The 23,680-nt window shown below is 38.1% G+C and overlaps 1 protein-coding gene across 3 annotated transcripts in view; it reads left to right on the plus strand.

The window, feature by feature from the left end:
* The window catches only part of RPS6KA2 (ribosomal protein S6 kinase A2), a 155,968-nt gene that overhangs the window by 44,419 nt on the left and 87,869 nt on the right, over nucleotides 1-23,680 (plus strand). For 2 of the 3 annotated variants that reach the window (XM_090135532.1, XM_090135533.1), the window contains exon 2: nucleotides 20,730-20,846. In XM_090135532.1, the coding sequence (XP_089991658.1) occupies nucleotides 20,730-20,846 (117 nt within the window). Of the gene's footprint in view, nucleotides 1-8,274; nucleotides 8,310-20,729; nucleotides 20,847-23,680 lie in introns of those variants that run through there. The other variant, XM_090135534.1, reaches the window with a different exon arrangement.

The following is a 23,680-nucleotide window of genomic DNA, read 5'->3' on the forward strand; positions in this document are numbered from 1 at the left end:
ATTTTCCAGTATATTTATTACTCATTGCATGTAAAACCACTACTCTGGCACCCTACAGAGGACAGAAGGTGGCCCAACTCAGTGACCTTGTCAGGTACATAAGAAGTGGTGAAGAATAAGGAAAAATGTTTTCATTTGTAGTCTCTGCATCACTGGTTCACATCAGTGGTTTGCTCAACTTGTTAAGTCTATGTCTGATGGAATTAAGGGCTGCAGCATTTGCAGAAGAACCTGAGGAGTTTCAGTCTTGGCAAATTTTGAAAGTCAGCCAGCTTTTAAGGAATGTTGGTAGTAAACATAAAGAACAAATTTTGGGGATCCTTGAAGAATTTCCTCCAGGAATTCCAATTGTGGCACCAAACAAAGAAACACATTGTAAAAAAGAAAAAAGTTCTCTTCCTACTGATTTTCTTCTTTGATGAAAATTACAGGTTTAAATGCTAGCATCTTTCTAGCATTTTTGTCCTTATGCTATCAGGATCTTCTAATTTCTTTAATATATCTCTGGAACATGCAGTGGAAATTTTCATTAGTGAATTATTCATTTCCTATTAGCAAATGATGGTGATCCATATGAATAATCCCTAGATATAATATTGTTGACTTTATATGTCAGATTCCATTTCAGAGACTTCAGTTGCAATTAGAAATTCTTATTCATATTGATATTGATATTCCTAATCATATATTTGAGATTGGGTGTAATTTTAAATAGAAGACAGTACAAAATCCTAGGGGCACTTGATACTGATCTAATAGATATCCTTATGAAAACTGTAGACGTGGCTGTATATTCTGAAGGAGAGATGTGAAAGTATTATCTTCTTCCAAATATGAGCAAAAAAAATTTCTCATAGCTTTCAGCTTCCAATACTGATGCATACTCAAAGTGTAGGTGTGATTAGCAGTGTAATAAAAGTCCATTTTCTCTGCAAGAAGAAAAAAGAAAGTTACTTTGCCCTTGATGATAGCAATTCTAGACATGAGTAATCTTTAGGGCCTTACTGAATTTATGAGCAATCTTCTGAAGTGGCTGAAGGGAGATTTTGAAACTTGGTAAAGTTTTTTAATTAGCTTTTTTTTCTTTTGGTCTCAAAATCAGATCCCTATACAGAAAGCTTATACAAAATAGGTATTTGTGTATTATTTAAATGCTTCCTTACTGAAAAGTTACTGAAATATTTGATTCCACTAGCAGTAAAGATGAATGTGCTTTTTAGTGATTCACTGGTACAGTTGAAAGCAAAATACTACAGCCTTATGAGCTATGCATAAATGTTTCAATAGCAAAATGTAAAAAAGTAATATTCTTTAGATATGCTATGTCATGCTATGTATCTTGTTTTCTACACGTTGCTCATAGGAAAAAATAAAAACTCCAATACTTCAAGAGCTCTACTGTGTAAAATCTGATATTATGTTGGAAACTGTCCTAAACCAATGTTTCCTAACTTTTCCCCTTTCTTGGGGGAATCTGAACTTCAGGTTGACTGTGCTTCGACATGAAGGATTAGCACTGGGGAAGGTGCAACAGGCGTGCTTGGTGCTGAGCTTACATGAGTTTTGGAGTTCTGCAGTGTTTCTACTAAAGACCCCTGCTGATTGACAGCTTATTTATCAGGAATTGGAGTTACCGAGGGTCAGGTGAAAGAGAGGATGGCAAAACTTTTGGAGCTGTAAGTTCTTCCCACATGGCAGCCTGCAGCAGGAGGTTTGGTTGCTGTTGTGGATCATCACCTGCTAAAGGCAACAGCATTTACTAAACTAGGCTGGGCCGCAAGGTTCCCAGCAAAATTAAACAAGAATAAATGGCAGTGGATGGAGTCTCACCTGGGGCTCCTACTTCAAGGCTGCCCCTGCTAATGTCCCTCATGGCGCAGCTCACTTCAAGTACCACACAGAGCAGAAGGGGTTGCACAGGCTCTGTTTGGCTCACCCTGCTGTCAAAGTACAAGTCTTGACATTCACAGTACCATAGAATATCCTGAGTTGAAAGGGACTCACAGGGATCATCGAGTCCAGCTCCTGGCTCCACACAAGACCACCCAAAATTCAAATCCCACGTCTGAGATATTTCTTGAACTCTGGCAGCATGGGGCCATGCCCACCACCCTCTGGTGCAGAACTTTTCCCTAGCCCCCAGCTGACCCTGCCCTGACCCAGCTCCATGCCGTTCCCTTGGGCCCTGTTGCTGTTGAAGAGAGCAGAGCAGACCCAGGGACCTCAGCCTCTCCCCACACATCTTGCCCTCCAGACTCTTCCTTCTGCAAGTCCCATTTTAAAAGCCTCAAGTGTTTGTTTATTTTGGGCTGAACAGGAGGCATTATATAACCTTAATTTTCCTTTTTGTTGTGCTTACCTCAGGCTGGGAGAGATAGTGCCTTAGTTGTGTTTATGAAGAGGGTTTAATGGCACTGGTTTATATAAGACACTTAATTCTTTTTTTTTTTCTTTAAGTCACTCTGTGTCATGTTCCTTATGTTGCTGCCTTATGGCCTCCATTGTATGTACATGCTCTACAGCTCACTTAGCTTTTTGTGAAAAGGTCTCTGCCTCTATGACGTGCTGGCAGGGCTTGCCCCTCCCTAGGAGGAAGCAAACCGCTCAGAAATGGGTTTTATGTGTAACCATAAGAAGGGGAGCAGTGCAGGGCCTCGCAGTGCCCCACAGCTATCCTGCTGCCCACATGGCTGCTTTGGCCAGTGCTGGGTTGGCTCCAACTCTGCTACATGCTCACAGGTTCGGATCCAGGATGATTGTTCTGATTTGGAAGCAAACTTTTCTATCCTGTGCTTCTCAAGTATGGAGAGGTGGTGTGAAATTGTGCTGTTTGAGTTAACGACAGGCCTGGCAGATGTTGTGTGCATGTCTGAGTGTGTGCTCCATACCCACTTCTCTGGCTGTTACTCTGGTACATCTGCTGCTGTATCACCACATTGTAGCTACACCCGCACAGCCAATATGATCTTCCATATAGAATTATTTTACTTAACTAGATTTTCTGAAATCACAAAGTTATACCATTTCTAACCCAGTGGGTGCATTCAAGACCAGGTTAGATGGGGCTGTGGGCTGCCTGATCTGGTGGGTTGCAGCCCTGTGGTTGGCAGAGCATTTGGAGCTTGGTGATCTTCAGAGTCCCTTCCAACCTAGGTCTTTTAATGATAACAGCTTTGCAAAAGTTGCATTAATTGTAAAAACCCTTCCTCAAACTTTTTGAAAACTGTATAATGCTTTCTGTGTATGATGTTTCAAATTTTGTCTTGGGATGTTCTCAAAAGCAACATCTTTTTTTCTTAAACAACTTCAGACTAAAAATATAATTTTTTTAAATGAGAAAAGAGTTTTTTGAAGCTTCTTTTAAAGATTTGTTGTAAAACCCCAGTTTAAAAATTGTTCTCAGAATATGCTTGATTGGAAAAAACAAAACAAAATGCTTGCTGTAGTTTTTTATTAATATATGTCTTATATGTCTTCTTATATTGTAGCTATCTTTATTATTACCTAGGTAACCTGAACAACTAAGTGCCTCTAGCTCTGCTGTTAGACAGCCATATGATTACGCATAACAGAATCATGAAGGTTGGAAAAGACGATCAGGTGATTGTTGGTGAGAACCTTCGCTGGTATTGACTAAGTGCTTTTTCTTTTCCTCATACTTAGTTGCTCACTCTGGAATTGGTTAATCACTAGAAGTGTTAACACAATCCACAGTTAATGACAAGGCAAGCACCAGTTTCACTGTTTGTTTCCTGAAATACTGGAGTTGACATATTTTGAAAGAGAGAAACCCATTTGAGTGTGGGTGGTGCTTAGAAGATTAAAAACTGTTTCTGTGCAAATAGTGTCTACTGGAGGATTACTGTCATTGATGTCCCTGTCTGTTGGATCTGTGGAGATGGCTATTTTCAGTATGTCTGCAGGTAATGACTGTTCTTTGACTCATTAATCTCTTCTAATTATCCAAACAGATGTTGCTTAACCTACAAAATAGCTAGGACCAATAAAATCTCAAAGACTAATCAAGCATACAAGACAGAGGGAAAGTTTTAAGAAAAACATGAGGAAGGGACAACCAGCTAGCAGGAGAGGTGAAGGCACAACAAAGACAGAGAAGCCAGAAATAATTTTTGAAACAGTATATTGTACATGCAAAACTTTCTGCAATGGTAGACTTTGGGATTGGGTGAGTACCAATGATAGATTCTGGACATAGAAGGGGTTGTCCACCTGTGTGGTGATCTGAAGTGCATGTTCACTTAAAGAGATGGGTTGGACATCCATCTCATTTTTATTAGTAGAACTGGTATTGGGGAACAGGCAATTGAATCCTGTAAGAGTTCCTTTAAGGAGCTGCTGTTTGATCTTTTGTAAACTGGAGTATCATTTGGGAGTGGGTAGATATGCTCCACTGAATTGGGCATATCTGCACTCTTTGTGAGAGTGTATTGCAGATCTGCAAGATTTCATGGGCTTTGTATTCTCGTGATATTAGGGAATCATGAAATTTGGGCTTTATCCTTGGTCCTCTCAAATTCAACGTGTTGGCCATATGCAATCAGCCTAATTTTGCAGCATCTGAAAGTACCTGTCTTGCATGTTTTCTGAGACTATAATAATGTTCGTGTTACTACAACTTCCTGAAATGGATTATATCTACAATGCACATGCTGTTGTTGGTAATAACAATACAGAAGAATGAAATATAGACTTTTCTATTTTTAAAGACAAAATAAGGTAAAAGTTACAGCCTATAAGTTTTAACTTTTTGAAGAGTGCTGCATCGTATTTTGTAGAAATAGTTACAGATAATCAAGGAAGTTAATTTGTGTAGAAAGTAAAGTTTGTTTGTTTTTAATAAAATTACTTACCAGAGGGTTTTGACGACCCAAATTAGGCAAGCTTTGCAGTTAGTTTAGCAATACAGGAATACAGAAACTCTCCAATGGAAAATTATAGCAATGTATTCCCTCAGGAAAGAAATGTACAAAGCAATCATTTCTGTGGCACTCAAAAGGAAACCATCAATTTTTCCTTGCTTTATAGATGCAGCTACAAATTGCAACACTCATCTTCTTTCAGAGTAAGTGGTATGGGGAGGCCTTTGGCATTAGTGGTCAGCAGAATAAATCCTGTATTTGAATTGTTTAAATGTTTTGCAGTGGTAGTGGAAACTCTGAAGAAAATTTAATTTCACGGGGAAGGAAAGCAAAAATAAAAGGATGCTGCAGTACTAGTACAGTGTTGTGCTGCTATTCAGGTAACTTACCTTATGTGTTTATAAGCAAAAGTTATATATTGACCTTTTGTAGTGAAGTAGTTTTGTTTGGCAAACCATTTCAACTGGATTACTAAAGATTTTAAGTCATTACTAAACTAGGTGAACCATGCAGTTTCTCACTTAGTTTTCAGCTGAATTAGATTTGAATTACTGGATTTGATACAGCTGTGTGTAATGCAAAGATTTTTGCAAAGCATGAAGCATCTGCTGGCATTCTATGTAAAGAGCTTTCAAATCTGGATGAAAACCTAGATGTTTGTAGTCATTTTCTATATATTTGTTGGGGTTTTTTTTTTTTTTTTCTTTTGTGTAATGGGTCACGTATTCAGACCAGTATCACTTCAGAAAAAGTTTCTTTGAAACTTTCAGGTATTGCTTTTTAATATGCTTTATTTACTGTTGGTCTTTGTGAAGCATTATGTTTTGGACTGAGCTCTTTTCTTCAGAGAACTGCTAAAATCTAAGTGGCTGAAGTGCTGAAGCTCTTCTGGCTGCGATGATATGTTAGGAGCATCAGGAAGTCCCCCCCCTACTCCCCCACCCCAGACATCCATATCAGAAATATATGGCTCAGGTGCTTTCTTCTAAAGATAGAGTCAGTGGCTTTTACCTTTTTCAGAGAAGACTTTTGCATATTGAAGGGAGACAAACCTGTGCAATTCAAGCATTTTCTTTCTACTTCTTTAAAAAAAAAAAAAAAAAGTGAATTGTTGTTAATCTGTACTGATACAGCCAAGAAGCAAGTAAAATAAAGGGTTAATTCTTCAAACCTTTTTGCCTTCATCAATATATTATTATCATCACACTGTTGTAAATCTCATTTGTATGTTTTTCTTCAGTCAGGATCTACTTCTTTTTTTTTTAGAATAACTTTTACAAACCCAAGCAATAAAAGTACTCTTCATCCTTGAATTTCTTTCATAGAGTGATGCTATTTATATAGCTAGATCTTGATCTCTATTCTGGAGAACGTCCTTTGATGATCTTTGAATTGAGCAAGTAATTTGTTAGCAAGATGTTCCTATCTTCTTTTACTGCCTCATACTTAGCAAAAACAAATTTAGAAACTCTCCTTGTTTACAAAGGAGATGACAGTGCTAGTTGATTAAAAGGGGCGTAATTTGTTGCCCCACTTATCTCATTTTGTTGATTAGCTGCAACAGACGGTGATGCCCAATTCACTTTTTAAATGAGTAAATTTGGCACGTATGCATGATAGTTCCTCCTCTTCTTGTACCTTCATCAACAGACTCCAACTAGCTGGCGTTCTGCCACCATGGAAAGCGAGTTGTTTTCACTCAATGTGCATCTTGTGTTCGCCATCTGTATCTGCCTTTATGTAGGGCCTGCTCCTGAAAAACTACTAGAAGTGCAGTTTATTCTCAAACATTTACTTACATTGCTGGTAGCAGAGCTGAAAGCATAAATAAGAACTATGCTTATTAATGGAGTGAAGATTTTTTAGATCTAGGCTCTCAATTCACAAGGTGGATCTTGAATATCTGCTATGAATCTTGTAATGGCCATCATTTATTAATAGTATTTTTTATATTTATAGCCATGTGCACACAGTATAGGCCATTGGCAAAGACAAAGTACAATATCAGGGTAAAACACAAAATGCAGTTGAGAATAGGTAAGTTATGATCTGGTTACATGTTGCTGAGGTGGTATCTGTTCTGGCGTTTCTCTGACTTTGCCATGGAAGGATTGCTGTAATGCCTAACCTGAATCTTTTATGCTGATGAAGTTTATTGCTTCTCACTTCATTAGATGATTTATATTTGCTGCATATGTCTCCTGTCTCTCATAATTAGCAGATTATTGTTGGTAGAAACGAAGAGAGGGAATTTGCACGTTGGATAGGAGGGATCCAGTTTGCTTGTTTGTTGGTGAAGAAAACATGGCGAGGGATTACATGCCTTTGTGACTACCAAGGAAGAGGCGTTCAGTATCTGACTTAGCTGATAGGTGCTGTTTAGTACACGATGAACTACTTAGATATTTAATAAACTTTCACTTTTTAATACATCTTTTTTTTCTGATTTTTCTTCATATATTTAATATATATGTATAATATAAATAATACATATTTTTCTTGTTAATAACTGGCAACAGTGCTGTGTATTTTCTGTAATCCTTACTGTGTCTGGTAAACATCATTCTGGAACAACTTAGAGCCCATATACAAAAGGATGCCTCTGCCTTCAGTATATACCCTTCACTGTGATAAAAATGGCTTGACTTGTTCTGTTCTCTTTGGTTCCAGGAATTTTATTTACAGAAGCACCTAAACAACCTTCAGTGTCCTTAAAACAAAGAGTTCCTGCTTGTTGGCATAAGAGCAGTTACAGAAATTAGAGTCTGATGTGAATTTTTACTTCCTTTCATTTTTACTTCCAAATGAAGACTATACAGCAGTATTATATGACACAGCTTCACTTAACATTCCATATAGTTAGTTTAGATATTGCAAGTGTGCAAGATCACAATTCTCACTGATGACATTGACATGCTTTTGCCCAAGTTTTTGTTTTTTTTTTTTTTTTTTGGGGGGGGGGGAAGGGTAAGTAAACATTTTGAACATTTAAAACCAATCAGAAAGAAAAAAACAGTCCAAAAAAATAATGTGGTTTGAGAAAACTCTGAAAATTTGGACTTGTTTTTTGTGGGTCCCTTTCAACTCAAGATATTTTATGATTCTGTGATTTAACAAAGCAAACTAAAACTTCACTTAGGCACAGTGGGTCCCTGCTCTGTAGTCACTAATAAAAAAGAACAGTCTTTTAAATGTAAATAACTTTAGGAATACAAATGATGAAATATTTGTGACAAATTTGTAATCAGTTTTTCACAGCATTTTACATTAAAGATCTTTTTTTCCCTTAAAGTACTAGCTTCAATAACAGAAGTTTTAGCTGCCATGGCTTCCTGAAAAAACTGTGACATCATTCAGTGTTTATGACAGGACAAATGGGAAAAACAAGTGAGCATCGGACTTGTGTGTTTGATTAAACACTTATTTGAGGTAAAACTTGTGTATAGCTACAGCTTTCCTCCTTGGTCTCTACTTGTCATCTTCTGATTGTATTGTCTAGTTTTCCTCTGGTCCACAGTATTAATTCCAGGTTTCTCTCTTCCTTCAGTAGCTTAACTTTAGAACAGCTTTCTATGAAATGTGAGTTAAAAGTGGAATAGGAAGAATGCCTGTAGGCTGTGCCCCTTCTGTTGTTTGTGAATAGAAGGTTATCTTTTTCCAAAGGTCCCAGGAAGCTTTGTGTCTGCCCTGAGCACAGGAATAATCTTGCATACTGTGCTGTATTGCAGCCTTTAATTCCCTTGTCTGCGTGGGGATTCACTCATGGGAGAGGTCATGAAGCTGCAATATGCTGATGTCTCAAAGAAAATGAATACCTTAATCTGCACTCTATTCTTTATTCAGATGTAGCTTTATAATAGCTTATGAGAAAATCCATCTGCTTGCTAGGACAGTAGGTATGGGTTGCACTTCTGTCTCTGCCATGTCCATTAACTCTGCGCTGTGCTGCACATGGGACTGCAGAATTGCTTGTGCTTTTAGATTGGATAGCCTCAGTGGGCCAGAAGGATTCTGTCCCTCATATGTGAGTAGGTCAGGACTCTATGTTTGCTGCTTGCAATTATTATTTTCAGTAAAGCCATTTGGATCTTAGCAGGAAATTTTAATCTCAGTTTGATCTTCTGCCTGTTTGCATATACACAGAAAAGGTACTTGCAGAATGGAGGCAACAGCAGTGGATTTAGTCTAGTGCTAATATCCTCAGTACTTTAAAACACCAAAGGATTATACACAGAAATGGATTAAACAAAAGAGCTCCTTTCCACTGCCTGCTTCTGTCACCACGTACCTTCACTTTCAATAGAGCTTTTGTGAATAAAGTAGCTGAAGACGGGAATCAAGAGCACATGATGTAAAGTTCCCTGTACATGATTGCAGCAGAATAAGAAACCTGCAGGGCATCTGAAAGCCCTGTCTCACTGTCTGTAGGCACCAGGTACTGCGATTGGGCTCAATGTTATGTTGTATTAGCAGTCTTCTGACTGATGTCAGTGGAACTAGTGGGTTAATTACTGTCAGGATTGTGCTAAAGCATTTGAATGAAAAGACTGAAGAAACCTGCGTTTTTTTACATTTGTTGTGAAGCTTCCCCCAGTTTGAAAGTTTGGCCTGATATCTGACACAGCGTGGTGATTTAGCTTCCAGTTTCAAGCCCAAGAAAAACACCAACGCACCATGATTTCTCTGACTTGTGGCAGATCCGTGGCATTTGCTGGGCCACATAGCAATCTGTCTGCAGAAAGACATTGCCGTAGCTGTAACAGGTACACATGAGGTCAGAAAGATTAAACAATGGGAGCATCTCACATAGTCCACTAGAGACTGTAGAAAATCCATGTGAAAGGTGGGGTGAAGCAAAGCTTGGCCTGGAAATATAAGGAGCATGCATCTTCTGGAAAGTACTTATGCTCCATCCAAAGCTGAAAGAGCAACTGAGGCACTGAGAAAGGGAGAAATAATCTGTATGTGAACTTATCGGCCTAGAGTTCTTTTTCAGTCAGCAGAAAGTCACACGCTTACCAAGTGCTATTTTAGAGCCTTGCTTTTATCTGACATAAATCAAAGCCTAAAAGTACTCGATTCTCTGCCAGCTACACAAAAATTTAGACAGCTAGCTCAGATATAAACATTTTGGGTGAATCAACCCTGGAAGTCCTTCCAGACTGTGGATCAGCCTTAGCTGAGCTGTTGATCCATTTCTGTATTTGAGTATATTCACACAAAAGCTCTTTCTGTTCTTAAAATGTATTGTTGTTTTATAAACGGTAATTAAAATTAAATATTTTTGTCTGATGGTATTTAGGACTTTGATATTGAATTGGTATATGAAAAGATTTTGCAGCCATGAAGCTGTCATGGTAAGCTGAGAATCACCGAACTTTCCAACCTGAATTTTGTTGTGGAAAATCATATTGTATTTTGAAAACCACTGCAGAAGACCTGAAATGAGTCTTCCAAACAGTGTGGCAAAGGTGTTTTTTTTTGTGTCCATATGGATTTTCCAAATTGTTTGTTCTCACCTCTTCTTTTCAGTGTGGTGTATCTACAAAGTACATGCTTTTGGTTAGCACTGTAAACATGCACAGTAAACAGTTGTTGCCTTTGTAGCAAGAGGACCTGTGATGATCAGTAAGCAATCCACTCCTTAAAGATCCACCATATATATCTTTGAAATACGTTAGCGGCTTTTTTTTTATTTCATGAGACTGCAAAATATAGCAGGCTTCTCCCTGGGCCAGATTTCGAGTAGACTGCTAAAAATCTGCTTAGAGAGATACTTGTGTATGGTAACAGTTCTCAGGGCACTGAAAGGCGTACATGTTTGTCTGTCATGGCAATGAGGCCTACTCTTGCCATCCACATCTCAGGGTGCCAGCTGTACCCATGTTCCTGGAAGCAGGAAAAAAAATCTCGCAGCAGAAAGGGGATATATTGTGGTTTAACTGGCAGATAGCTCAGTTAAACACACAATTATTCTCTCACTCCAACTTCCCAGTGGAATGGGAGAGAGAATCAGGAAAAAAAACAAAGAAGTAGAACTCTTGGGTTGAGATAAAAACTATTCATTAAGACAGAAAAGGAAGAGAGAAGGAGAATAATAATAGTAATGGTAACAATATAATATGTATTTACAAAGCCAGTGATGCACAAAACAACTCCTCACTGACCAATACCCAGCCAATCCCTGAGCAGCTGACAAATCCCTGCAGTTTTTTAATGTGTTTTTTTTTTTTTTTTTTTTTTTTTTGCATTATGTCATTTGGTATGGAATATCCCTTTGGTGAGTTTAGGTCATCTGGCTTGATTCTGTCTCCTCTAGCCCCCTCGCTACCAGGACAGAACTAGAAGTTGTAACCCTTGGCTTCGCGTAGTCACTGTTCAGCAACAACTGAAACATCAGCGTGTTGTCAATATTGTTTTTTTTTTCCCAAAGCCAAAACACAGCATCATACCAGACGCTGTGAGGGGAATATAAAAGCTCTGTCCCAGCTGAAACCAGGACAGGAAAGAACAATATATTTGCTATTACTCCTGACCCATGGAAACTATCCTGATCTCAGGCACAGTTACACTGGTCCCAGGGGATTCTCCTTCAAAGGCCCTTGTGGGCCTCTTCACTCAACAAATTCTGCTTTCCTTCCTCAGCTGCTTCTTCCTCTTTCTTTGCTGTCACATACAATTAGCTTTTTTTTTGTCATTATGTTATCTGTACCACAGCTCATTCCTGCTCTGGAAAAAGCCTTCTGTGTCTAGCCTTAATTTTCAAGTTGTTTCATACTACATTTATGTTGTAGTTTGCAAAGTCAAAACAATTTTCTACCAATCTCCTCCCAGTTGACTTCTCTGCTGACAGAGGCACAAACCATAGTTTCTCTTCACAGAATCACAGAATAACCCGGGTTGGAAGAGACCTCAAGGATCATGAATCTCCAACGCCCCTGCCACAGGCAGGGCCCCGAACCTCCCCATTTAATACTAGATCAGGATGCCCAGGGCCCCATCCAGTCCAGCCTTGAACACCTCCAGGGATGGGCATCCACAACCCCTCTGGACACCCTGTTCCAGCACCTCGCCACTTTCTCTGTAAAGAACTTCCCCCTGACATCCAACCTAAATCTCCCCTCCCTCAACTTAAAACCATTTCCCCTCGTCCTGCTGTTATCTACCCTTTCAAAGAGTTGACTCCCCTCCTGTTTGTAGGCTTCCTTTAGTTACTGAAAGTCTGCAATGAGGTCACCCTGCAGCCTTCTTTTCTCCAGGCTTGTAATTGTTATCCTTTAGGATACCTCCTTTTCTCTTGGTGGTCTTCTTATTCCTAAGTCTTGTAATATTTTTCCTGCTGAATTTTCTTTTTGCCAAAACCATCTTCTGTCTGCCCTATTCGACTTCATCACCCTACAGAGAGCTTTGGTCCCTTCATTGGATCTCTGAGCTGTGAACAGTAGCACTGAAACTACTTTTGCCTTGACTCCTTAATGGCCTGGAATCAGTTTGTTTCTCTGCTAAGACTGTGCCTGTTAAATGCCACTGTGATAATAAAATTCATTACAACATATTTTTTCTTAACCTAATAGTAACAGTATTCCAGTTTGTGGTGTGAGCTAGCTGAAGCCTTTGCTGATGCTTAATGTAATTATCGGACGATGCAAAATGTGCTAGCGGGCTTATATTTATCTCAGAAAGACAATTATGAACCCTATAAGTGATTTTTAAATGGCAGAATGGTATTTTTCCCAAACTGAGTAATCAGTTCAGTAATGTGATTAGCTCTTCATAAAGACTTTTGTCCACTCCATCCCACAGTTTAAAACCAAATCTGATATATTGCCTTTGAATATGTGCATTCAGTTCTTTTAAATCACCATACAAATGTACTAGGGCTTTTTACAGTATTTTCTACCAACTATGCAGCAATGCTATTTACGCTACTATGCTTAGCAGTGTTTTCTTTGGTTCACTTGGAAACAGTGAGGAAATGGTTACAAATATGTCTTGCTTAAGTAGTTTATCTTCCTAATGCAGCTGGAATTTTTATTTCACACTGACTGAACTAGTACAACATCAGGAATTTCTTTTCTCATCTGTTAAGAAGCTGAGCTTAGCAATAAGTGAACTGGAGACAGTAACTAGCTATGTTTCTTGAATAGTATCCAGAACAGAGAGACTTTTTGTTTGCTTTCCTGCTTCCCTGAGCTTGATAGCACAGCACTGGAGCACTTAATATTCTTTCCAGCGCCCTTTTACTTCAGTAACACCACCTGCCTTACCTGCAGTTTAGAGATGAGGCACAGATGCATATGGGGCTATCCATGCCCTGTAACACAAATGCATGAACAGTGGGTTGCCATTACATTAGCACAGTCATTACGGATACCCGCAAGGGCTGGTGTGCTGCAGCAGATGCCAGCCAGCTCTGTAAAGTGGTGGAACGTGGTAGTGCTCCTGGGACATCTCCACAGAATGACCTAAGCCACTTGCAAAATGTTTTCAGGTTGTTCCGAGCAGAACATGCAGGGCATTTGCTGACCTGGCAGCAGAACCTGAGCTACAATGGTGCTGGGATGTGTGCTGTCTCTTCCTAGTCCATGTAGTCTTCATAATTCTGCTTCATGTTACAAACTCATCACCCTAAGGAAATAAGAATACTTATCTTTTAGAAGTAACAATAGTTTCTTCTAGGCACTGGATTCACTCTTAGTTATTTTTTATTCATTGGTGAATGAGCAGCAAGGTCTCTCCTTTTGCCTGTAGTACAATTGGTAGTGGACCTTACAACTCTTCTGAGATGTAACGCCAAAGGCACAGATGTAAACCAAGCCTAAAAGAATGTTGATGAAATTTTTCTTGTTTGTATTTATTGTAGCTTAGAGCGTTGTAGATGAGTTCTTTGTCCTTTAATGGTGTGACTCATTTTGAGATTGTTTCTGTTAGAGTTCACAAATGTATTTGAGTATTTGTAGAGCGCTGCTATATGAGTAAGGCCAGCCAATTGTTTGTATATTTTGTGACCAGATGGTTCTGCTTTTCTTCTGCTTTTTTTTTAACCCCTTGCTTCACTAGTACTTTTTTATTAGTGCCTTCTACTCACTACTCCACATAAATCTTTGTGGGTTGCACCAGTGAAATGCATCAATGTGTAGTAATTTCACTTTTTTTTTTTCTGTGCTAATTCTCACAGTATTCTCAAGAGGTAACAAAAAGCAATTGATCTTATTTTTTCAGGTTGAGGAGAAAGCAGATATAACGTCTAATTTGTTGAAGCTGCATAATCCTGATGCCTGAATTACTCCCCGCACCGTATTTTTAAGCACCTAGAAGTTTCAATTATCTAATTTCTTTTTAAAAATATTTTATTTCAGTAGAAGTAATGTTGAAACTTCCAGGTCAAGTATTTGTGAAGCTATCTCTTGTCAGGCTATTTAAAATCTGACTGAAATACTACTCTACATAAGTATTTTTCAAATTTTTACATTAGATGGCAATTCATCTCGCCCAACTTTAGGAACCCCTATGTTCATATCATCAGAGATAAATGTGCACTTTAAGAATGTGACTTCACCTGATCTCTGTTCATGACAAAGTGTATGTTTCTTTCCAATGACCCATTTATGATATTGCCCAGTTTACATCTACCCAAACCACCACAGAAGCCAGAACTTGGGTTGCAAACCTTTTAAAATGGAAGAATTTTTTTTTCTTTTTAAAAAATTTTTAAATTTAAAAACTACTGGAGACAGGCTTGGGAGGAGGCTAATGAAAATACTCATATACTTTACTCTTTTTTTTTTTTTTTAATGAATATTTGTTCTTAAAGAACTGAACACAGACCAGCATTTAATTTCCTGTGCTAGGTATTCAAATAGCCTATTACGTCTTGACATAAATTACTCTCCTATGGCTTGAACCAGAGTAGAACCTCTGAAACAGTGGTGAAAAGCTGGAAACATTACTGTCAGACATATCCTGTCCTAACTATTCCCATATCAGAGTTTTAAATGTGCTTCCCTAATGAACCATGCTATTTTGGAGAGTTGTGTTGCCTATGGTACTTGGATGTTGTGATTTGGTTTTACATTAGGTAGTAACCTACCAAACGGTAAGGCAAGTAACAAAATAAAGTCTGTATCTTGAGCATGTGCTATAGACTGAAAATGATTCTCTGGAAGAGATAACTTCTCTTTAGGATTACCATTATTTTCTCTTGCAACATTTTAATTTGTTTCTTCGTTGACTTAAGCCCCTATAGCAAGCAAACCCATCAAATCTGAAGGCTGGAAAATCTGCATATCAAAATTCCAGATATTTTTATTGGAAAATGAAGGTTGCCCCTTTTTTACAACCATAGATGCGTAGCAGTTTTGATCCTGTGAAAGTGGGGAGGTAAAGGAATAAAGATCAGAATCGTGTCCTACAAACTGCAAACCAATAATCATCTTCCATTAGCAACATATCTTAACTTCTATGTGATATAGTTGCATAAAATCATCTGTTGCTAAAAGTAGCTGACTCTGAAATGGCACCATGTCCAGTTATTTCACACCAGTTCAGGAAGTCTTGTCCCAATCCTTCTCATATATGAAACAGTGAGTCATTACTATTATGTCAGAAGAGTTCTTTGTGGTTGCTTCCAAGAAGCAACTGGGCATTACTGCATCTTTCTCTAAAATCTGCGTGAGGAAATCTTGTAAGTGAGCTTAGATCAGAGTTAGAGGGAGCAGCTGGCCTTCTGTTCTACCCCTGCTGCCTCCGGAAAATACCAAAGCAGATGTGTCTCAGCTATCTGCAGTCACAGGCAGGGCAACGGCAGAGGCTCTGTTTTCCTGTGTCACAATGGAGAGGAGATACTTGCATTTAAATCCTGGGTTACTTGTTTGTCCAAAATTTATACCAAATTGGGGTGCAGGTGAGTGCATAAGTGAATAATGGAAAATAGCTCCAAATTGGTCTGTCTTGTATTAATTAGCACAGAGAATCACTCTCCATTCTTCTTCCATCATGTATTGCAGTTCATTGACCTCTCTTCCATCATCTGTACTGCTCAGCTACAAGTTTCCTTGAAGCGGTCTCACTTTTGTCACAGGATGATGCTTTTTGTGCAAGTATAAATATTTACAGTAGTTTACAAAAGATTAAGCCTCATCAAGTCAAGCATTTCTGCTAATGCAGTGTCGGGACAAGTCAGCAGGGAGCAAGAGCCTGGGCTGCTGTGCACAGCTGTTGCAGACCAAACTGTGGAACATTCATTTTTGACTCACTGATCAAAACCTCTTTGGAGATTGACACATGGATTGTTTATTTTTTTCCAGAGTGAAGTTCTTTCCACTGAAATAGTTTCTTCATATTGTGCACAGAAGTCTGACTGTTGTCTGCAGAGTAAATATTTTGCCTTAGTTTAGTTGTTGTAATGCAAATTATTAGTGCAGATAAGTTATGCTTGCTGGACCAAGCAATTGAAAAATGCAGCTCAGAACAAAAATATCTGGAGATCTGCCCACAGCACTTGTGCTCTGTTGGGTTAGTTCTCATTCTAATCATTGGTACCTGAGGAAAGTTATCCCACATTCCATCATAGGAATGATAGGGGAAAATCCAAGGAAGTAGCAATATTAAAACAAAACCATAAAACTATGTTTGTTTTTCTAGGAGAGTAAAAGAAACAAGCAGAAGTCATTCCAAAATTCATGCAGCCAAATAAGCCACAAGGATGTTGAATGCATGCAAGGAGATGCACGGCCTGGCACTAATAATCCTTGGATTCTTCTGCAGTCTTTACTCACAGCATTGGTTTCTAGGCAAGAACAAAAAATCCTTAGCTGAACTACTTGGATAACTCTAGACAAGTATCAGTGACAATTTTCTTGCTGCTGCTTACATTGTGGAAATCTGCAGAAAGCCACTGAGCAGCTCAGGAATGAGCTAAGCATTGTAAGACTAGTTAGGGTACCTTCAGGTACCTTTACACCTTGAGTCCTGCTTGTTAAAATTGTATCTGCCTATTTAAATTCTAACCACTCTTTGAGAACATATTCCCTTTCACTAATTTAGATTGACATGATTCTTTATGTAGTCTATTTGCAAGCCATGCAGAAGGTCAGTCAAGAGCATTTTTAAGACCAGTGCTTCATCTTGCGTATTTCCAATTCACTTTCACTATTTTGCATTGCATAGTTCCAGAAAATTACATTTCCTGAGTAGGTCTAGCAAGACTATCTTCATGCTGATGCTTCAATGAAAATAGAAGTGCCTGGTGTTGATGGTCACTTAATGCAAATGTTTAAGATTGTGGTAGTATGGTTGCTCCATTGATTCTGAGTGGCAGTAGAGGCATTCAGCATCTTCTGATGTTGTGGGAAAATGGATAGTTTTCAGCCTTGGCTGTTTTACTGCTGGAGTCGTGTAAGTGGCTGAACTTAAAATACATCAACCCAGTGTCAGAGAGCCAGGAACATATTTCCTTAAAGGGACTGTGTCCATGTTCAGTCTTAAATACTGGAAGCTTTGCTTTTTGCTCTAGTGGGAGGTGGGGATTTGTCATACTAACTAAAACACCAGCTGTCCCCTAGCAGCTCACAAGCAATGCCACTGTAGTGGTGATTGGTGGACAAAGGAGCAGTCTGGCACATTTTTCTTCAATGCTGCTTTGTTGCCCCTTCCTAGTGAGAAGATGGCAGGAAATCCACAGGAAATCCTGCCTTCCTAGATAAACATCCTGCTTCCTCCTAAGAACCCCTGGAGCAGGCAGCTTGACATGACTGTGGGCATTTCTGTGCCAGGCAAATTGAAGAAGAATAATCTTTCATAGGAAGTGGCTAGAGCCTCATTGTTTGAGGTACTGAGAGCTACAGTGGACAAAACCCAGCCGGCCTGATCAAGTGTCGGTGGTAGTCTGAGCAGGAGTGTTGGGCTAGATGACCTCTAGAAGTCCCTTCTAACCAACATTTTTATGTTTTGAACCACATGTTATGTCTTTGAACCACATTCTAGCAGCCTTTTTCCCTCTTTAAAATGAGTGCAGTGGTAAAACACTACCCGGCCTTGTATGTGGTCCTGTTCTTTTCAAAATATATACGCTTTTTGAGATTTAATTAAATATACATGTAATTAAAGTATTGTTCTTATTGTAAGTTATGAAATAATTATGCTATTCTCTGGAAAGGCTTGAATTCATCATCTTAATACTCCCAAGATATTCCTGTAACTAAACACATTGAATGAACAAAGTTATATTAAATTTAATAACACACTGGGAAATATGCTTATACTGTGGCTTTGATGACTAATCTTAATGGATCAATTGAAACTCACTCATCATTTAAACCTGCAAACATAGCTGAAATGACTGAATGGTTCAGGCTGAGATGCACCTCACAGAAATGAATGGATTTGATGTTCTCTTCAGGTAGTAGATTTCAATCACAAATTTTGAATCTGAGGTGTTAGATCAAAGTAGAAGTAAATCTGAGGAAGATGGTGTATATAAAACTGAAGTTGGTCTTTCTTTCTTCAGAGCTTTGCAGCCCAAATATATTGTAAATTTTGTATCCACCTCATACTTCATCTTGTTCTGAGGAATGGTCCTTGCTGTGCTGTGCTGTGCTTCTGGGCAAATGGGGATGGGCAAAATCCTGAAATGGTGACTGAGTGTGCTCAAGCTGTTCTGACTTGAGAAAGGAGTCATTCAGTATTTTCATTATTTCATAGTTCTTAAGAGGCCTTAGTTCTTAAGTACGCACACAGGGGCTGGCCTGTGGAAGCCAATCTTCTCAGAATTCTTTTTATGGTCAATGGAGAACAAACTCCCAAGCATACAAGGTCTGGTGTACAGAGTAAAGGATGATAAATCAGGGCAGGAGCCTGACTGTATGGGGAATAATTCTTTGTGAGTACAATGACTGGTGAGCCATGTAGTGCAGATACTGTACCAAAGCTGTAGTATAGCAGAACAGGCTTATCTCAAAATAGCATTCTTAACAGTGTGCATGCTTCTCAGCTGCAGGCAGTTTCTGTAAAAATGCAGGTCACTTGGTATGAAAGCTCACCACTTCAGGACTTGATGATGACTTTGATTGCTCCATGTAGGTAGTTCCATAAGAAACAGTGTTTTTGAAATTTATTTTAGTTTTCTATTGTTTCTTTCATATAGAAGAAAAATGAAATGATGTATATATATATATATAATTTAATCAGAAAGATACTCTATTCTCCACAGTAATTAAAGCCAGAAAAACAAGAGGCTCTTGGCAGTTATGTACTGTTAGAAAAGTTTTAAATCTCTCTGTGAAAACTGGTTGTTGGTTTCAAGCATTTCCTTTCATGCAGATCACTTTAACTAGAGAAATTAGGATCAGGAAAACTAGTTGCTGTCAGATTATGATTGTATTCCATGATTCTGGGAGCATGCACAAAGTACAGGAAGCTTTCCAAACCAAGAAGAGGATATAGTCCCTGTCCCAAAGCACATGAATGTAAAGAGGAAGGGAGGAAAGAAGAGGGAAGAAACTGCAGCATGTAGTACAGTTAGGGTAATGCTAGATATGCATTAGATGAGTTGTTATAGCTGCTAGAAAGTGACAGCAGTTTTCTTGGAGAAGAGATGAATGGAGTGAACAAATTAACATCTATTTTGTTTAGTAAATAAATATGTTTTGGCCAAATATGTTCGTGAATGCATTTTCATTTTAGGTTATTATTTCTGTTTCTACTGCATGTAGTTTAAGAAGAGAGAAAAACTTCACACGTATGTTATATATCAATGTCTCTTCTTGAGGAAAGAAAAAAACAAAACAAGAATTATAGCAAAATTCAAACTAAAAGTAACGTTTCAAAGATTCTAATGGTTTTTAGTAGATGCATAAATATTTAAATCTATTCCTGAATGGGCAATTCCCCTCAATCTGGGAAACTAAATGAAATAAATTTTATACTAAAAATCCACGTTTTAGTTGTTGAGAAATTAGAACATATATTTTTAATAGGAAAGCACCCTGAAATGTAGGTGTACAGAACACTTCAGAATAAGAATGTGTGTAAATAATATCTTCCCTCACCACTGTGTCCTTGAAGAGAAGATATTTATTTCAGGTTTCTCTTCAGCTCAATGACTTTCTGGGTTGCTGCAAACTCTGTGTAATCCCTCTGGTTCTCCCATAACCCAGTCGCTCTCTTTTTAGAGGATCATGCCACAATAAAAATATACAAACAACTAAATCAAATATCTCTTGTTACAGCTAAAGAGATAAAAGTTCTTGTACAGCTGTCTCTTGTGTTTGCCATTCTTCTTCCTACCACCTCACTTTCACATCTAAATCTTTAATTTGTTTTCTGTTTAGAAGGATTCTGGTAGCAATTTTCCATTCTTCAAGGTAAATTGGAAGATGTACTTTTAACAATGCCTTTCCTTTGTGGTCTACTTATAAGAATTGCTGCTTCAGATTGAAGTGATCTTCACTTTTTAAGATGAATTCAAAGTGATGCTTTGAGCAAGAATGAGAAAGTATGTGGAAAGAAGCGTTCTGGAGCCTCTGTAGTACTGATGTGGAAACATGACACTATGTAAGCAAGGTCTGTGATGAGCACTGAGCTCTGTGGTATATCTCTGTTTCAGTTTCCTATACCTTTATTTAGATATAATCTTGAGACAGATAAACAGGAGGATGTCCTGATATCCAACCCATTACCCTGTCCTGCCTGTAAAATGTACGTGGTATATTTCAACAAACATTTGCTTCTATTTTCAAAATTTCATACATGATTATAGCATTACAGAAGATGAGATTTTAATTAACAATATGTTTCCTTAGGATAATGGTTCTGATTTGGCAATGTTGTTTTTTGTTGTTTCCTTTTCAGGAAGAAGGTATTGTGAAAGAAATAGACATCAGTCACCATGTGAAGGAAGGTTTTGAAAAAGCAGATCCTTCTCAATTTGAGCTGCTCAAAGTATTAGGACAAGGTTCATATGGAAAGGTAATTTTTAATGCCATCTAATCATTTAGAGCAGCACTGAAAATGTTGTGTTCTTTCTCTGAGTTCATTTGCACTGATAATATTGCCCATAATATTGTAGTATAAAGGCAGATAAGCCTCTTCTGCCTTCATTTTAATGCTGGAATCCTGTATGCGGAACAGTTTAGAAAATAATGTTTCTGGCTCTGGACGTAGTCTAAGGAACAGAAGTAAGCAGAGATAGTGAACAGTACTGTTTTTAAAGTTATACTTCTTTCCCTCTTTCTGACCTATCCACTACTTAAATAAGTCTACTACTGCTGCTTAGTTGTAGGAACACTGAAAAGCTTAAAAGAGGTTTGCTTCCCAATTTCTGCTGAAATTGTGTGATCACAAGCGTATTTCAAAATCCCCCATCTTTCACCCTGCTGGTTATCTCACAGTAATTTTGTAAGAAAAGCTGCTTTCTTAGACCTAGGTGCTAAGCGCTTAATTTTCATTGCAGTGTCTTTGTTTTGAGTTTTGATGCCTATAACCAAGCTGTATTTCCTTATACGTTTCACTGCTAAGTGCCTATGAAAGTGTATATGTATGCATACTGTATACATAAAGCATGTGTATTGAAAAAATTGTTGACATGTATGACCACAAGCTACTGAGAAACAACATTTTTATCTTAAGTCCAAGGCTTTTTTCAATCCCACAGGCAATTCTTTTTCAAAAGGATTTGTCAATTGCAAATGAGAATAGGAAGGAAAAATGGAGAGAAAGAAAGGAGATTCTTTCCATGGTTTAACTAAATAAGCCTTTGAAACCTGTGGAAAGGTGAGCCTAATTTACACCAAACATGGAAGTCCTCATCATTTTCAATGCTTTTTAAATTTTAGTTTATTTTATAAGTATTTCAGTGGTAGATCATTCCAGCTAACTTGAAGAACTGATTCATACCTAAAATCTATTGAGGTCCTAGGAAAAGCTGAGAACCATGACAGTGAGCCACAATCCTCAGTTTCATTCATGAGGGGAAAAAAAAAAAAAAAAAAAAGTATTTTGAATGTACTTAGTAGCTTTCTGAATATTCCAGAATTACAGTGATAAGTGAGGTTGTTAAAAGATCCCTGAGATGACAGACATCAAAAGAATTAGCATTCACTACCAAGTTTTGATCTAGAGAACTGCTTAAGAGCACTGTAATGATATTTGGGTTTTGAATGTCTGAGATTGTACTGACGTATTTCATTATTAACTGTCAAATTCAGCATTCTAGCTTCAGGCACTGTATGATTGAAATGTCTAGCCTCTGCTACCACTTCCTAAAATGAGATCAGGTTTTTGTGACACATTCCGCTTGATTTGCTGCAGGATCAGCATATGAGTGCGGATATTAGACCTGTCTGGAGTTGTGTAATTGTAAGGCACTTTAGTATCTTATGTGAAATTGGTCAGTAAATTCACAAAATCATCATAGGCACAGAGGAGCGAAATCTGATTGGAGATTTTTATGCAGTCTGTAAATTTTCATCACTTCAGTATTTCAGCTGATAGCTCAAATCTATAAGTCTCTGGGGATGCCAAGCTTTTTTTCAAGTTGTTCACCTGGGACCTACATCATTTCCTGCAGAATTAAAGAAAATGCCTTTGGTTTCAGAGGGAGTACAGTCAACACTATTGAAAGTCACAGCACTTGCTTGGGTTTCTGGAGTGGGATTTGGGTGTTGTACTCAGTACTCCAGCTAAGGGGCTTTTACTAGTTCTATCAACACATTTGCTTACTCATAGCCAGAGGTGCAAATCATACTTGAAAATTGAAATTCTGCTCAGGAATATGCCCATACTGTTCTGGTAAATTATTATTTTAAAGCTAATATAAAGAGTCCAGTAAGTATTTCAGGACCACTTCATAGTTTCAAGAACTAGCAAGACTATACCTTTAAGAATAGCTGGGAGGCAAACACCATTTTGCAAGGCAATGCATTTTAATTTGCTCTTTTTCCTTTTTAGTTTGGTAACTTCAGTATCCTCTGAAACAGCACACAGTGTTCTTGAGTCACCTGTTTTGGAGGAAATGCAGACCAAATGCCCTATCCCATAGAACAGCTGAATAGTGACTAGAAATGTAAATTGATTATTCATTACAGCAACTAGGATACTAGTTTTGCAGGATAACATGGAGGATAGGGGTTATTTCTAGAACTGTAGCCTAGTATTTTTGCAGATGCAGCATACTGTGTTGTTGTATGTGCAGTAAGTCTTTAAATCATAATATTAAGGTTTTGAGGTTCAGCATTTTCTTTCTTTTTCCTTTTTTACTCTTAAAAAAAAATCTATAACCATTTTTGCACAATAACAGTAATGCTAAAAATCTAGTGTTTTGGCAATTAAAAAATTAAACCTTTGAGTTGGACTGGATGGAAAAATATCCTAACATTTCTCTTTCTATCTGAACTTCTAAATGAATTGACTTCCTGTTAATATTGGAGCAGCTGAGCTTAATTTATTATGAACGTTAATGAAAGCACTTCAGAAATTCTTATGTGTTCCTGTTGCATCCAGATTTCATATTTGTTTCTGCAGTTGTGAGTACCAGAGGTACTTGCACGTTCTTCAAACTGGGAAACAGGAGGCAGGAATCAGCAACATCTGCCCAATTTCAGCAAGTTAGGGCAACTTAGCTGTAGAGCTGTACATTTCTCACATGCACAGGAAACATCTTGAGAATGAAAGCCTCACCAAAAATGTATCAGATCGTATAGCAGAAGTGTTGTAGCTGTGATGTTGTGCAGATGTAAGAGCCCTGTTAAGGTGTTCAGAGAAAGAATTTACTCTTTTTTCCTTCAGCTTCTCCGGATGGCTGT

This window comes from Phasianus colchicus, chromosome 2 (genome assembly GCF_987193195.1).
Source record: "Phasianus colchicus chromosome 2, bPhaCol1.hap1.1, whole genome shotgun sequence".
Lineage (NCBI taxonomy): Eukaryota > Metazoa > Chordata > Aves > Galliformes > Phasianidae > Phasianus > Phasianus colchicus.